At 42.6% G+C, this 12812-nt stretch overlaps 1 protein-coding gene across 1 annotated transcript in view; it reads right to left on the reverse strand.

Annotated features, from left to right (window-relative positions):
* The window catches only part of LOC106578362 (pro-neuregulin-3, membrane-bound isoform), a 95347-nt gene that overhangs the window by 10822 nt on the left and 71713 nt on the right, over window positions 1–12812 (reverse strand). The window contains exon 5 of the mRNA XM_014157078.3: window positions 12264–12419. Within this exon, the coding sequence (XP_014012553.2) occupies window positions 12264–12419 (156 nt within the window). The remainder of the gene's footprint in view (window positions 1–12263; window positions 12420–12812) is intronic.

Here is a 12812-nt window from a genome sequence, read left to right on the forward strand (position 1 = left end):
GGGATGTGAGCACTGGAGGTAAATCCAGCGCATCTTAATATATCTAAAAATAACTGACATGGCACATTTGGCTTCAATCTATTCTTCATCCGTGACAGGTAAATATGTGTTTCTGACAGTGTTTAATGAAACTGACAATGCTCGTTGGGAATTTGCTGTCAAAATTGAAAACACGGCCGGGTTCTCATGCCAATATTCACGCTTTTGTTCTCTCTCTCTCGCTGTCTCTTGATGGTCTCTCTCCCTTCCTCATGCTCTCTGTCTCCCTCACTCCTTCGCCCTCTCTGTTTTACATTTTAGCCATTTAGCAGATGCTCTTAGTGATGCTTTCTCTCTCTCTCTCCATCTCTTACTGCTTATTCCTCATTCCCAGAGACCTGAGGGTGTCTCCATGGCAACAAGGGAGGGAGAGTTTTGTATGGCTGTTAAATCTAGAAATAGGTCAGTCCAACTTCCCTGGGCCAGCACAGACTTTCTTTGCTGATGGATCTGTAAAGGGGTTATCAATAGTTAATGTACCAACTAGTCAACTAACTAACCCAATCTGTCGGTGAGAAGAGAAAAGCACTCATACCACTCGTTCCCTGAGGATTTGCAAGCCATTAATAGGCTATGGCTACAGATTCCCCCTCTGGTGCTTTAACAAAATATCCTAGTTATCTCTCCCTCTCTGCATGTGTGTTTGTGTGTGAATGCATACTATGTGTGTGTTTGTGCACGTGTGCATACTCTACGTATGGCCTGCATACTGTGTGTTTGTATATGTGTTGTGCGTGAGCGTGCATATTGTATGTGTGTGTGCATAGTGTCCGTGTGCATGCATACTAGTCTGTATGCTGTATGTGTTGGCATGTGTTTGTGCTCCAGGAGATCTACTCACAACCGTTGAACGAATATGCTGAGCTTCCTGCATGCTACCCTGTTTAATACGAATACTAATTATGGAAAAATGTGATTAAAAAGAGTTTGACAACAGTTTGTATTTTACAAGTCACTGTGATGCTCGAACAGGTTGGCATGCTAATAAGAACATTGCCAGGGACTTTCAAGTGCAATAAATTATCTCGGAGAACTATGGTTGTGTCTCAAATGGCACCCTATTCCCTTTGTAGTGCACTACTCATTGGTAGCACGTTTTGTCACATTATTGTTTTGAACTTTCTTTTGAAGACTGACTCTCGACTGAACTATCTACTCAATGCATTTTCATATGGCGTCGATGACGATTTCATCAAAAGTGCATTATAGTGGCTTGGAACATTTCTAAAAGAGATTGACTTTAGATGTGGTATGACATTAGCTAAGATTTAGGGGAGAGTACTGGATTTTATCTAGCTAACGTATCGTGTGTAGATTGAGGAAAATGTTATATTTAATCAATTTTAGAGTAAGGCTGTAACGTAACTAAATGTTGAAAAAGTCACGGGTTCTGAATACTTTCCGAATGCACAGTATAAGTATAACTGTAGAGCCTGTCATTGGTTTTACCTGGAACCAGAGGGCTCTTCATGAGAGGGTTCTGAATGGGACTCAAAAGGGTTCCCCTACAGCAGGGGTCGGCAACCCAAAATGTTGAAAGAGCCATATTGGACCAAAAAAACAAAAAACCAATCTGTCTGGAGCCGCAAAAAATGAAAAGCCTTATAATGAAGGCAACACATGCTTTAAGTGTCTATATTAGCTATATTAGCCTACTATCAAAATGATAAGTAGGCTACATATGCATAATGAGCATTCATGATTAAACTTTTATTTTACCTGCAGCGCATCCTGGAGAGAATGACGCACCACGTGACTACTCTGCAGTACGATGGTGCTTTAAGTTTATCTTCCATTATAATATTAATGTATTATTTTTCGTTGCATTGATGAAATTATAGAAATACAATACAGAAATCAGATTTTTGATGCAACGTGCATAATAGGCCTCCTGTAATTTCAGACCTCCCCATGGAAATAAAATGCAGTCCTTTTCAACCCTCAGTAATACGATACAATCCTCTTCTCTTTTCCCCCTTATCTGGGCAACAGACAGAGTGCAATAAAACAGCAACCTTTTGAAAAGGTAAAGTATATAAAATTAAAATAATACAGTTTATGTTCGATTTCTGTGCATTATCCTCTTCTCTTTAGTTTTCTGCAAATGTGCAAGGGTAAAATGCAGCAGCACCCTCTTCTCTTTTGACACGCACAATACAATGCAGCCATCCTCGGACCTGAGCAACAAAACACAATAATATCCCTATGTGTCATTCCAAATATATACTGACAAAAATCAGAAATCACTTTATAAAAACAGCCACTTTGTTACTAAATATGTGCCTATGACAGGATTGTGTTCTTACCCGTTTAATGTGACTTCTGTTTTCGGACATCACTGGACAGCTTCTCAACATCGAGCATGTAAGATGTAACTTTAATCTTCACGCAGGACTGCAAGCTCTCATCTGTGAGGCGGGTGCGGTATTTGGATTTTATGTAGTTCATGTTTGAGAATATCTGCTCGCACAGGTATGTTGATCCAAAGATGGATAATACTCCAAATGCATATTTCTTCATGTTCCTATAACTGTCAGGAAGAATGGAAATGTCTTTCCACGTTACTCTTTTTGTTATTTGACAACTTCTCATTACAAAGCAAACATGCAGGCAATCCTTCCGCATTGGCAATGAAAGAAAATGATTCGGTCCAAGAACTGTGGAATCCTCTGTTCTCCTCAGCTATCTTTCTCTTTTTCCCATTGGGATCCATGGCCCATGTGTCACGTCATGGCCAGTATAAGGGTTAATTGGTATTGTAGTTTGGTCAGGACGTGGCAGAGGGTATTTGTTTTATGTGAAAACTGTCATTTGTCGTGCTTATTGTTTTCTTCGTGTTCAACGTTCGTTAATAAATTAAGAAAATGAACACCAACTCTGCTGCATATTGGTCCACCTTTTCAGACGACGATTTCGCTATATCATCGGATGATGAAGAAGATCGTGACAGAATCTCCCACCAAACCAGGACCAAGCAGCAGAGGAAGGAGCAGTGGGATTATGAGTTGGACTATGTGGAGAGATGGACATGGGAGCAGGTTATGGCCGGAGAAGGCCCATGGAGTATGGCTGGTAAGGACCGGGAACGTTTCCGAGGATCAAGACTGGCGTTGAAGCACGAGAGGCACCCCCAATAAAACAATTTTTTTGGGGGGGGGCACACGGGTAGTTTGGCTAGGCATAGGAAGAGCCGGAAGCCAGCTACCCGTGGTTATATGGAGGAGCGTATGAGATGGAGAGCGCCATAGTGCGCTCCTCAGCGAAACATCTCACCCATACGCACGCACAGTCCGGTGCGCGTTATTCCAGCCCCTCGCAGGTGCCGTGCTAGAGCGGGCATCCAGCCTGGTTGGAGGATGCCTGCGCAGCGCATCTGGTCGCCGGTACGCCTCCGAGGACCAGGCTACCCAACTCCCGCTCTACGCACGGCTACCATCAGGCCCCTGCACAACCCAGTCCGCCCTGTACAAGCATCCCGCTCGTGCAGGGCTACTAGTTCCATCCAGCCAAGACGGGTTGTGCAGGAGGTAAGATCAAGACCGACTGTGCGCCTCCATAGCCCTGGGTTTCCAGCTCCTGTCTCTCGTGCGGACCCGGAAGTGCGTCAACCCAGTCCGACTCGTCCTGTTCCCGCACTAGCCTGGAGGTGCGTGTTCTCAATCTGGTACGCCCAGTACCAGCACCACGCACCAGGCTTCAAGTGCGTAAACCCAGCCTCGCCAGTCAACAGTCACCAGAGCTGCCCGCCAGTCAACAGTCGCCAGAGCTGCCCGCCAGTCAACAGTCGCCAGAGCTGCCCGCCAGTCAACAGTCGCCAGAGCTGCCCGCCAGTCAACAGTCGCCAGAGCTGCCCGCCAGTCAAGTCGCCAGAGCTGCCCGCCAGTCAACAGTCGCTAGAGCTGCCCGCCAGTCAACAGTCGCCAGAGCTGCCCGCCAGTCAACAGTCGCCAGAGCTGCCCGCCAGTCAACAGTCGCCAGAGCTGCCCGCCAGTCAACAGTCGCCAGAGCTGCCCGCCAGTCAACAGTCGCCAGAGCTGCCCGCCAGTCAACAGTCGCCAGAGCTGTCCGCCAGTCAACAGTCGCCGGAGTGGCCAGACCGCCCCGAACTGCCGGAGTGGCCAGACCGCCCCGAACTGCCGGAGTGGCCAGACCGCCCCGAACTGCCGGAGTGGCCAGACCGCCCCGAACTGCCGGAGTGGCCAGACCGCCCCGAGCTGCCGGACTGCCCAGACCGCCCCGAGCTGCCGGACTGCCCAGACCGCCCCGAGCTGCCGGACTGCCCAGACCGCCCCGAGCTGCCGGACTGCCCAGACCGCCCCGAGCTGCCGGACTGCCCAGACCGCCCCGAGCTGCCGGACTGCCCAGACCGCCCCGAGCTGCCGGACTGCCCAGACCGCCCCGAGCTGCCAGACTGCCCCGACAGCCTGGAACGGCCAGAACTGGAGCCACCTCCAGAGATAGGTGGGTTGGGGAGGGGGGGTGTAGCACAGTGCTGTCGTTGACGGCAGCCACCCTCCCTTCCCTCCCTTAAGTAGGGAGGAATTTTTATTTTGGTGTTGTTTGGGGTTATTTTGGTTAAGGTGCTTCCGGGGTTAGCACCTTTAAGGGGGGGGGGGGGGGGGGGTACTGTCACGTCCTGGCCAGTATAAGGGTTAATTGGTATTGTAGTTTGGTCAGGACGTGGCAGAGGGTATTTGTTTTATGTGTTTCAGGGTGGTGTTTTGGGAAAAGGGTGTTTGATTTATTATTTTGGGGTTTTTGAGTTATGTTTATGTATTTCTATGTGTAGTCTAGTGAGTGTGTTTCTATGTTGAGTTAATTGGGGTGGACTTCCAATTGAAGGCAGCTGTTTGGTGTTGCCTTTGATTGGAAGTCCTATATTAGTTGGGTGTGTTTGTCTTGTATTTGTGGGAGATTGTTTTTGCACTGTGTATGTATAGCCTGCAAAACTGTCATTTGTCGTGCTTATTGTTTTCTTGTTTTTTTCGTGTTCAACGTTCGTTAATAAATTAACCTGTTGGGGCTAGGGGGCAGTATTTTCACGGCTGGATAAAAAAACGTACCCGATTTAATCTGGTTACTAATCCTACCCAGTAACTAGAATATGCATATACTTATTATATATGGATAGAAAACACCCTAAAGTTTCTAAAACTGTTTGAATGGTGTCTGTGAGTATAACAGAACTCATTTGGCAGGCAAAACCCTGAGACATTTTCTGACAGGAAGTGGATACCTGATGTGTTGAATTACCTTCAAGCCTATTCCATTGAAAAACACAGGGGTTGATTAATGTTTTGGCACTTCCTATTGCTTCCACTAGATGTCACCAGCCTTTACAAAGTGTTTTGAGTCTTTTACTGTGAGATCTGACCGAACAAGAGCCATGGAACGGTGATGGCCGATTAGACTCTGGCGCGCGAGGTTGTTGGGTACCCTCGTTCCAATACGTTATAAAAGAGAATGCATTCGTCCACCTTGAATATTATTCATGTTCTGGTTAAAAAAGGCACTAATGATTTATGCTATACAACGTTTGACATGTTTGAACGAACGTAAATATATTTTTTCCCCTCGTTCATGACGAGAAGTCCGGCTGGCTTAGATCATGTGCTAACAACACGGAGCTTTTTGGATATAAATGATGAGCTTTTTTGAACAAAACTACATTCGTTATGGACCTGGGATCCCTGGAAGTGACATCTGATGAAGAGAATCAAAGGTAATGGATTATTTACATAGTATTTTCGATTTTAGATCTCTCCAACATGGCCGTTTGTCTGTATAGCAAAGCATATTTTTCTGGGCGCAGTGCTCAGATTATTGCAAAGTGTGATTTCCCAGTAAGGTTATTTTTAAATCTGGCAAGTTGATTGCGTTCAAGAGATGTAAATCTATAATTCTTTAAATGACAATATAATATTTTACCAATGTTTTCTCATTTTAATTATTTAATTTGTGGTGCTGACTTGACTGCCGGTTATTGGAGGGAAACGATTTTCTCAACATCAATGCCATAGTAAAACGCTGTTTTTGGATATAAATATGAACTTGATAGAACTAAAAATGCATGCATTGTCTAACATAATGTCCTAGGAGTGTCATCTGATGGAGATTGTAAAAGGTTAGTGCATCATTTTAGCTGGTTTTATGGTTTTGGTGACGCCTGTCTTTGAATTGACAAAACATTACACACAGCTATTGTCAATGTACTCTCCTAACATAATCTAACTTTATGCTTTCGCCGTAAAACCTTTTTGAAATCGGACAACGTGGTTAGATTAAGGAGATGTTTATCTTTCAAAGGGTGTAAGATAGTTGTATGTTTGAAAAATTTGAATTTTGACATTTATTTGGTTTCAAATTTGCCGCTCTTGAAATGCACCTGCTGTTGATAGGGTGCACCACGGGTGGCAAGCTAGCGTCCCACATAGCCCCAAGAAGTTAAGAAAATGAACACCAACTCTGCTGCATATTGGTCCACCTTTTCAGACGACGATTTCGCTATATCATCGGATGATGAAGAAGATCGTGACACCATGACACACCCGCCGGTTTGTTTGCAACAGCCACCTGTCTGGCACTACGCTGAGCTGAAAGAAACGTGTGTCGCAGGCTATGACGTAAATCTTCCTTGGCAGAAATGTTGAAATTAAATATTTATTATAAACATTTTTACAGCATTGGATAATAAATTATATTAAAATAAAAAATATATTCACACCATCTTTTTCCATTTTCATATTTTTGAAGAAGCTCCAGGGAGCCACTAGGGCGGCGCTAAAGAGCCGCATGCGGCTCTAGAGCCGCGGGTTGCCGACAGGGATAAATCAAATGGTTCTATGTGGCACCCAAAAGGGTTCCTAAATATGGACAAATAACAGAATATCCATTGTAGGGGTGTGCCGAGTTCTGATAAAAATAGTATCGGAATGGATATTGTAATTTTCCGACATGAGTATTTTCTGTAATTTTCAGCTGCCAGCACGCATCTCTATTTCACTCAAACAGTGTGAAGTGCTGTGTGCTTCAAACAAGTATTGGCTAGTTCTTCTGTCTGTAAAGAAACTGGAGTATCGGTTAAACCTGCTGCAACGATTGTATTAGAACAATCCGCTCTCCATCTGCTCTCATTTCCCCAAACAGACAAATGCCAGAATCCATAGCTAGTCATTGTTGTTTAACTTTTTGGTGACAGGGGGCAGATAAACTGCCTGCTACTCGGGCCCAGAAGGTAGGATATGCATATTATTAGTAGATTTGGATAGAAAACACTCTGAAGTTTCTAAAACTGTTTGAATGATGTCTGTGAGTATAACAAAACTCATATGGCAGGCAAAAACCGGAGAAAAATCCAACCAGGAAGTGTAGAAATCTGAGGTTTGTAGTTTTTCAAGTGATTCCCTATCCAGTATACAGTGTCTTTGGGGTCATTTTGCACTTCCTGCGGCTTCCACTAGATGTCACCAGTCTTTAGAACATTGTTTCATGCTTCCACTGTGAATGGGGAGAGAATAAGAGCTGACTCAACAAGTGGACTGCCTGAGGCCAATGAGTTGTTTACTGCGCAGTCACGCAGGCGCGCCGTTCCTTCTTTTTCCTCTGTAATGAATACGCTATTGTCCGGTTGGAATATTATCGAAGATTTATGATAAAAAGACCCTAAGGATTGATTGTAAACATCGTTTGACATGTTTCTACGAACGGTGTCAACAGTCTTTAGAACGTTGTTTCATGCTTCCACTGTGAATGGGGAGAGAATAAGAGGTCCTGGAGTCAGATGACTGAGAGAATGACATGAGTTCAGTGGCGCGCGCTCCGGTGAGAGTTAGCTGTGTTCCTTTTAATTTCTGAAGACATTGGAATTGTCCGGTTGGAATATTACTGAAGATTTATGATTAAAACATCCTAAAGATTGATGCTAAACATCGTTTGACATCTTTCTCTGAACGTAAATATAACTTTTTTTGACTTTTCGTCGTGACATTTTGCGCGCGCTTCCTGCATTTGGAGTAGTGGACTAAACGCGTGAACAAAAAGGAGGTATTTGGACATAAATGATGGACTTTATCGAACAAAACAAACATTTATTGTGGAACTGGGATTCCTGGGAGTGCATTCTGATGAAGATCATCAAAGGTAAGTGAATATTTATAATGCTATTTCTGACTTTAGTTGTCTCCAAAATGGCAGGTATCTGTTTTGCTTGTTGTTGTTGTCTGAGCGCTGTACTCAGATTATTGCAAAGTGTGCTTTCGCTGTAAAGTTGTTTTGAAATCTGACACAGCAGATGCATTAAGGAGAAGTGTATCTAAAATTCTTTGAATAACAGTTTAATATTTTATCAACGTTTATGATGAGTATTTCTGTAAATTGATGTGTTCATTCACCAAGGGTTTGGGAGGCAAAACATTTTCTGAACATTTCACGCCAATGTAAAATGGGGTTTTGGATATAAATATGAACTTTATCGAGCAAAACATACATGTATTGTGTAACATGAAGTCCTATGAGTGCCATCTGATGAAGATCATCAAAGGTTAGTGATTCATTTTAGCGTATTTCTGTTTTTTGTGACGCCTCTCCTTGCTTGGAAAATGGCTGTGTGGTTTTTCTTGTCTCGGCACTGTCCTAACATAATCTAATGTTATGCTTTCGCTATAAAGCCTTTTTGAAATCGGACAATGTGGTTGGATTAACGAGAAATGTATCTTTAAAATGGATATAAAAGTTGTATGTTTGAGTAATTTGAATTATGAGATTTTTGTTGTTTTGAATTTGCCGCCCTGCTATTTCACTGGCTGTTGAATAGTGTGTCTCGCGGGTGGGACGCTAGCATCCCACATTTCCCAGAGAGCTTTTAATCTAGTTCTTTTCTGTAGACTTTGCTGTTGGCATATGGTTGTTTTTGTCTGTCTACTTGCAGTTGTTTAGTAGGCCTACTTTGTCTGTCCGTATAATTATTCCATTGCTGATGACGTCTGTTATGTTGTGATCCAAGCCCATGCTTCTCGCAATTATTATTATTATTTATTCTCGCCCAAGCATGTTTACCAACTGACAGATCATTAGAAAATAAAATTAAATGTAGATTTTTTATTTTCATTGTACAAATGTTGTGGCATAAGTGTAAGGAGAAGTTTTGATCCTCTTGAAAGTTAAACAATTGTATGGGGCAAGTGAATTAGCCTACCTGCATATAAATCTGTCTGGAATAAATGTAGGCAGTAGTAGCCAGCCATGCATTAGGGTATTTGTTAGTCCTATTCAATTATCATGTGAAATAGGCTAAGTAAGTAAATAGCCCTAATGTGCATTTTCATCTGTCTGGATCGTTTACCTTTGAACAATGTGTGTGAATAAGTGACGGAACATAACGATGCGCTTTGAGATGCAATCTGAGTGACAGTGCAGTATTGTGCTTGAGGTATAGGCTTTACCGGCATTTAAGGCATACTTCTGTTTTTTCCGATTATGAGTAAATCTCATTACGAGTATCAAGTGTGACAAAACGGATACGATTATGAACACGAGTATGAAGAGATCAGCACACCCCTAGTCTATTGGTTCTAATCTTTTAAAATCAATTTTTATGCCATTTTTCTCGTAAAAAAGCGATAATATTCCGACCGGGAAAGCGTGTTTACGTTCAAAGAGAGAGAAAATAAAAACATGGGATCCCCTCGTGCACGAGCCTCAGTCTGATGGTCCTCTGATCGGCCACTTACCAAAGGCGCTAATGTGTTTCAGCCAGCGGCTGGAATTACATCATTCAGCTTTTTCCCGGGTTCTGAGAGCCTATGGGAGCCGTAGGAAGTGTCACGTTACAGCAAAGATCCTAAATGTTCAATAAATAGAGCCAAGAAGCCCAAGGAATGGTCAGAGAGGGTACTTCCTGTTTGGAATCTTCTCAGGTTTTTGCCTGCCATATGAGTTCTGTTATACTCACAGACACCATTCAAACAGTTTTAGAAACTTTAGGGTGTTTTCTATCCAAAGCCAATAATTATATGCATATTCTAGTTTCTGGGCAGTAGTAATAACCAGATTAAATCGGGTACGTTTTTTATCCGGCCATGTAAATACTGCCCCCTAGCCCTAACAGGTTAAACAGCGGTTGACATGCTTCGAAGTACGGTAATGGAATATTTAGAATTTTTTGTCACGAAATGCGTCGTGAGGCGTCACCCTTCTTTACACTTCGGATAGTGTCTTGAACGCACGAACAAAACAGAGGATATTTGAACATAACTATGGATTATTTTGAACCAAACCAACATTTGTTATTGAAGTAGAAGTCCTGGGAGTGCATTCTGACAAAGAATAGCAAAGGTAATACCATTTTTCTTATAGTAAATCTGACTTTGGTCAGGGCTAAACTTGGTGGGTGTCTAAATACCTAGCCCTGTGATGCCGGGCTATCTACTTAGAATATTGCTTTCACCGAAAAGCTATTTTAAAATCGGACATAGCGAGTGCATAGAGGAGTTCTGTATCTATAATTCTTAAAATAATTGTTATGTTTTTTGTCAACGTTTATCGTGAGTAATTTAGTAAATTCACCGGAAGTTTGCGGGGGGTATGCTAGTTCTGAACGTCACATGCTAATGTAAAAAGCTGGTTTTTGATATAAATATGAACTTGATTGAACAAAACATGCATGTATTGTATAACATAATGTCCTAGGTGTGTCATCTGATGAAGATCATCAAAGGTTAGTGCTGCATTTAGCTGTGGTTTGGGTTTATGTGACATTATATGCTAGCTTGAAAAATGGGTGTCTGATTATTTCTGGCTGGGTACTCTGCTGACATAATCCAATGTTTTGCTTTCGTTGTAAAGCCTTTTTGAAATCGGACAGTGTGGTTAGATTAACGAGAGTCTTGTCTTTAAAATGGTGTAAAATAGTCATATGTTTGAGAAATTGAAGTAATAGCATTTCTAAGGTATTTGAATATCGCGCCACGGGATTCAACTGGCTGTTGAGTAGGTGGGACGATTTCGTCCCGCCGACCCTAGAGAGGTTTTAAGCACACCATCGAGGTGCGGATGTTTACTTTCTACACAAGTCATTTTTTTTCCAGTGTCGTCATAAGAACAGATTGTAGTTATAAAATAAAAAAGGGATACATTTGCTTGTGCCATTTAGGAGAAATGGAATTCTAAGCATCACTCCAGTCAGAAGAGACTCTGCGAAGGTTTGTTTCAATTCATTTCCTATGCCCTCGCGCTAGCGTTCGTGCTCAGCCAAAATTCTTTTGTCGTTTTTCAGCCTTGGGTGAATTTTGACTTGTTCTATTGTCCAGCCTAACCTTAGGTTCCCTTGAAATCCAACTTTCTCCACCAGTATCTCCCTGAGAAATACATGTTTGTGTGATATTACTGGACTGAATTTTATAGCTAGATTGATGCATTTTATGGGGTGCGTTTCGGGGCCAAAAATCAGCAACCACACACACACTACCATGTCAACAATCGGCATATCTAGCTTTAGCCAGTTTAAATAAATGCATTGGGCATCTTCTGGGGTTTGTGCAGTGTAGCTACATGATGTAGCTATCGTTAGTTTACTTTGAGTACAAAACAGTCCAAATACAGATGTTAGCTAGCCAAGTAGCAGTGTTAGCTAGCTTGAACATTGAACACACTAAGGTTAAAAACACAACAGCCCTTACCTACCAGTCCATGAGAATGGTGGCCATTTCACTCCATTTTCCACCTTTCAAAATTAATTCCAATGTTTATCTGGTTTATGGTCATGAGCAGTCTTTTTCTCACTTTTTTTTCTCTTTTGGGGTCGAGTTGATTCAGATCCAAGAATGTTTGTTTCTGTCAACATTTTCTGAAAACATTGTCCCTGTTACCAGGACAGTTTATCTGAAAACAAGTTAGCTAGTTTCGTCTGCTCTGTGTTGTTTCTGGCGGCTGTAGCTTGCAAGTCACTTTCACTTCGTCTCAAGCGCCGGGGCGCCCAAGGCGGCTCAGGGCTCAACCCACTTGTTTTCGTTCAAAATGAAAATGCAACACAAGATGTGGGGCGGCATGGAGTGTTACGTCATTTAAGTTAACTTAGTTCAAGGTGGCTCAAGGTAAACAGAAGATTTATACTCGTGAATATTATTTCAAAGCACATGATTCAAACTGACTTATCAAGACCAAACAACCTTGCTATCAACACTGTCCTCATTCAGTTTCAAAGAAAAGCAGAACATCCAGGTGCTTACCCTCTTAAAGATTCCGCCTCCATCTCTGTAGACTCTACCTCTTGCAGGTGCTTATAGGCTGGGACAGCAACCCTTGGTCCCCGAGAGATTGGCAGGGTCCTGAAGTGATGAGTGTCCTGGTGTCTTTGGGCTGAACTGAGGGACAGGGAGCTACTCCTGGAATGACCCATGTAAAATAATATTTGACAGAAACAGAAAACAATGAAATGGGTCACAAATGCGTCAATGGTTATAGACGCTTAAATGAGCACATTGTAGTTTCTACTTCTCCGCAACAGTGTGTCACTGATTTTGGGGGGGAGGTCTTTACTAGTAAAAAAACAACAAAGAGAAACAGGAGATTATAAAGAAACACATCACATGAATACATTGGGGATCATATACCAACATCTATTGCAATTGTAATCTTATTTGAAGATAAAAATATACATTTTCCCCATCTGTTGTGAAGCCATCAGTGTGATTTTCATGTTAGCTGCTAACCCTGTTAAACTGTAAATCAAACGGGAATGTCCCGATTCCGACTGCTTTTAGAGATGCAGATAAGGG

This window comes from Salmo salar, chromosome 19 (genome assembly GCF_965601325.2).
Source record: "Salmo salar chromosome 19, fSalSal1, whole genome shotgun sequence".
NCBI classification, from domain to species: domain Eukaryota; kingdom Metazoa; phylum Chordata; class Actinopteri; order Salmoniformes; family Salmonidae; genus Salmo; species Salmo salar.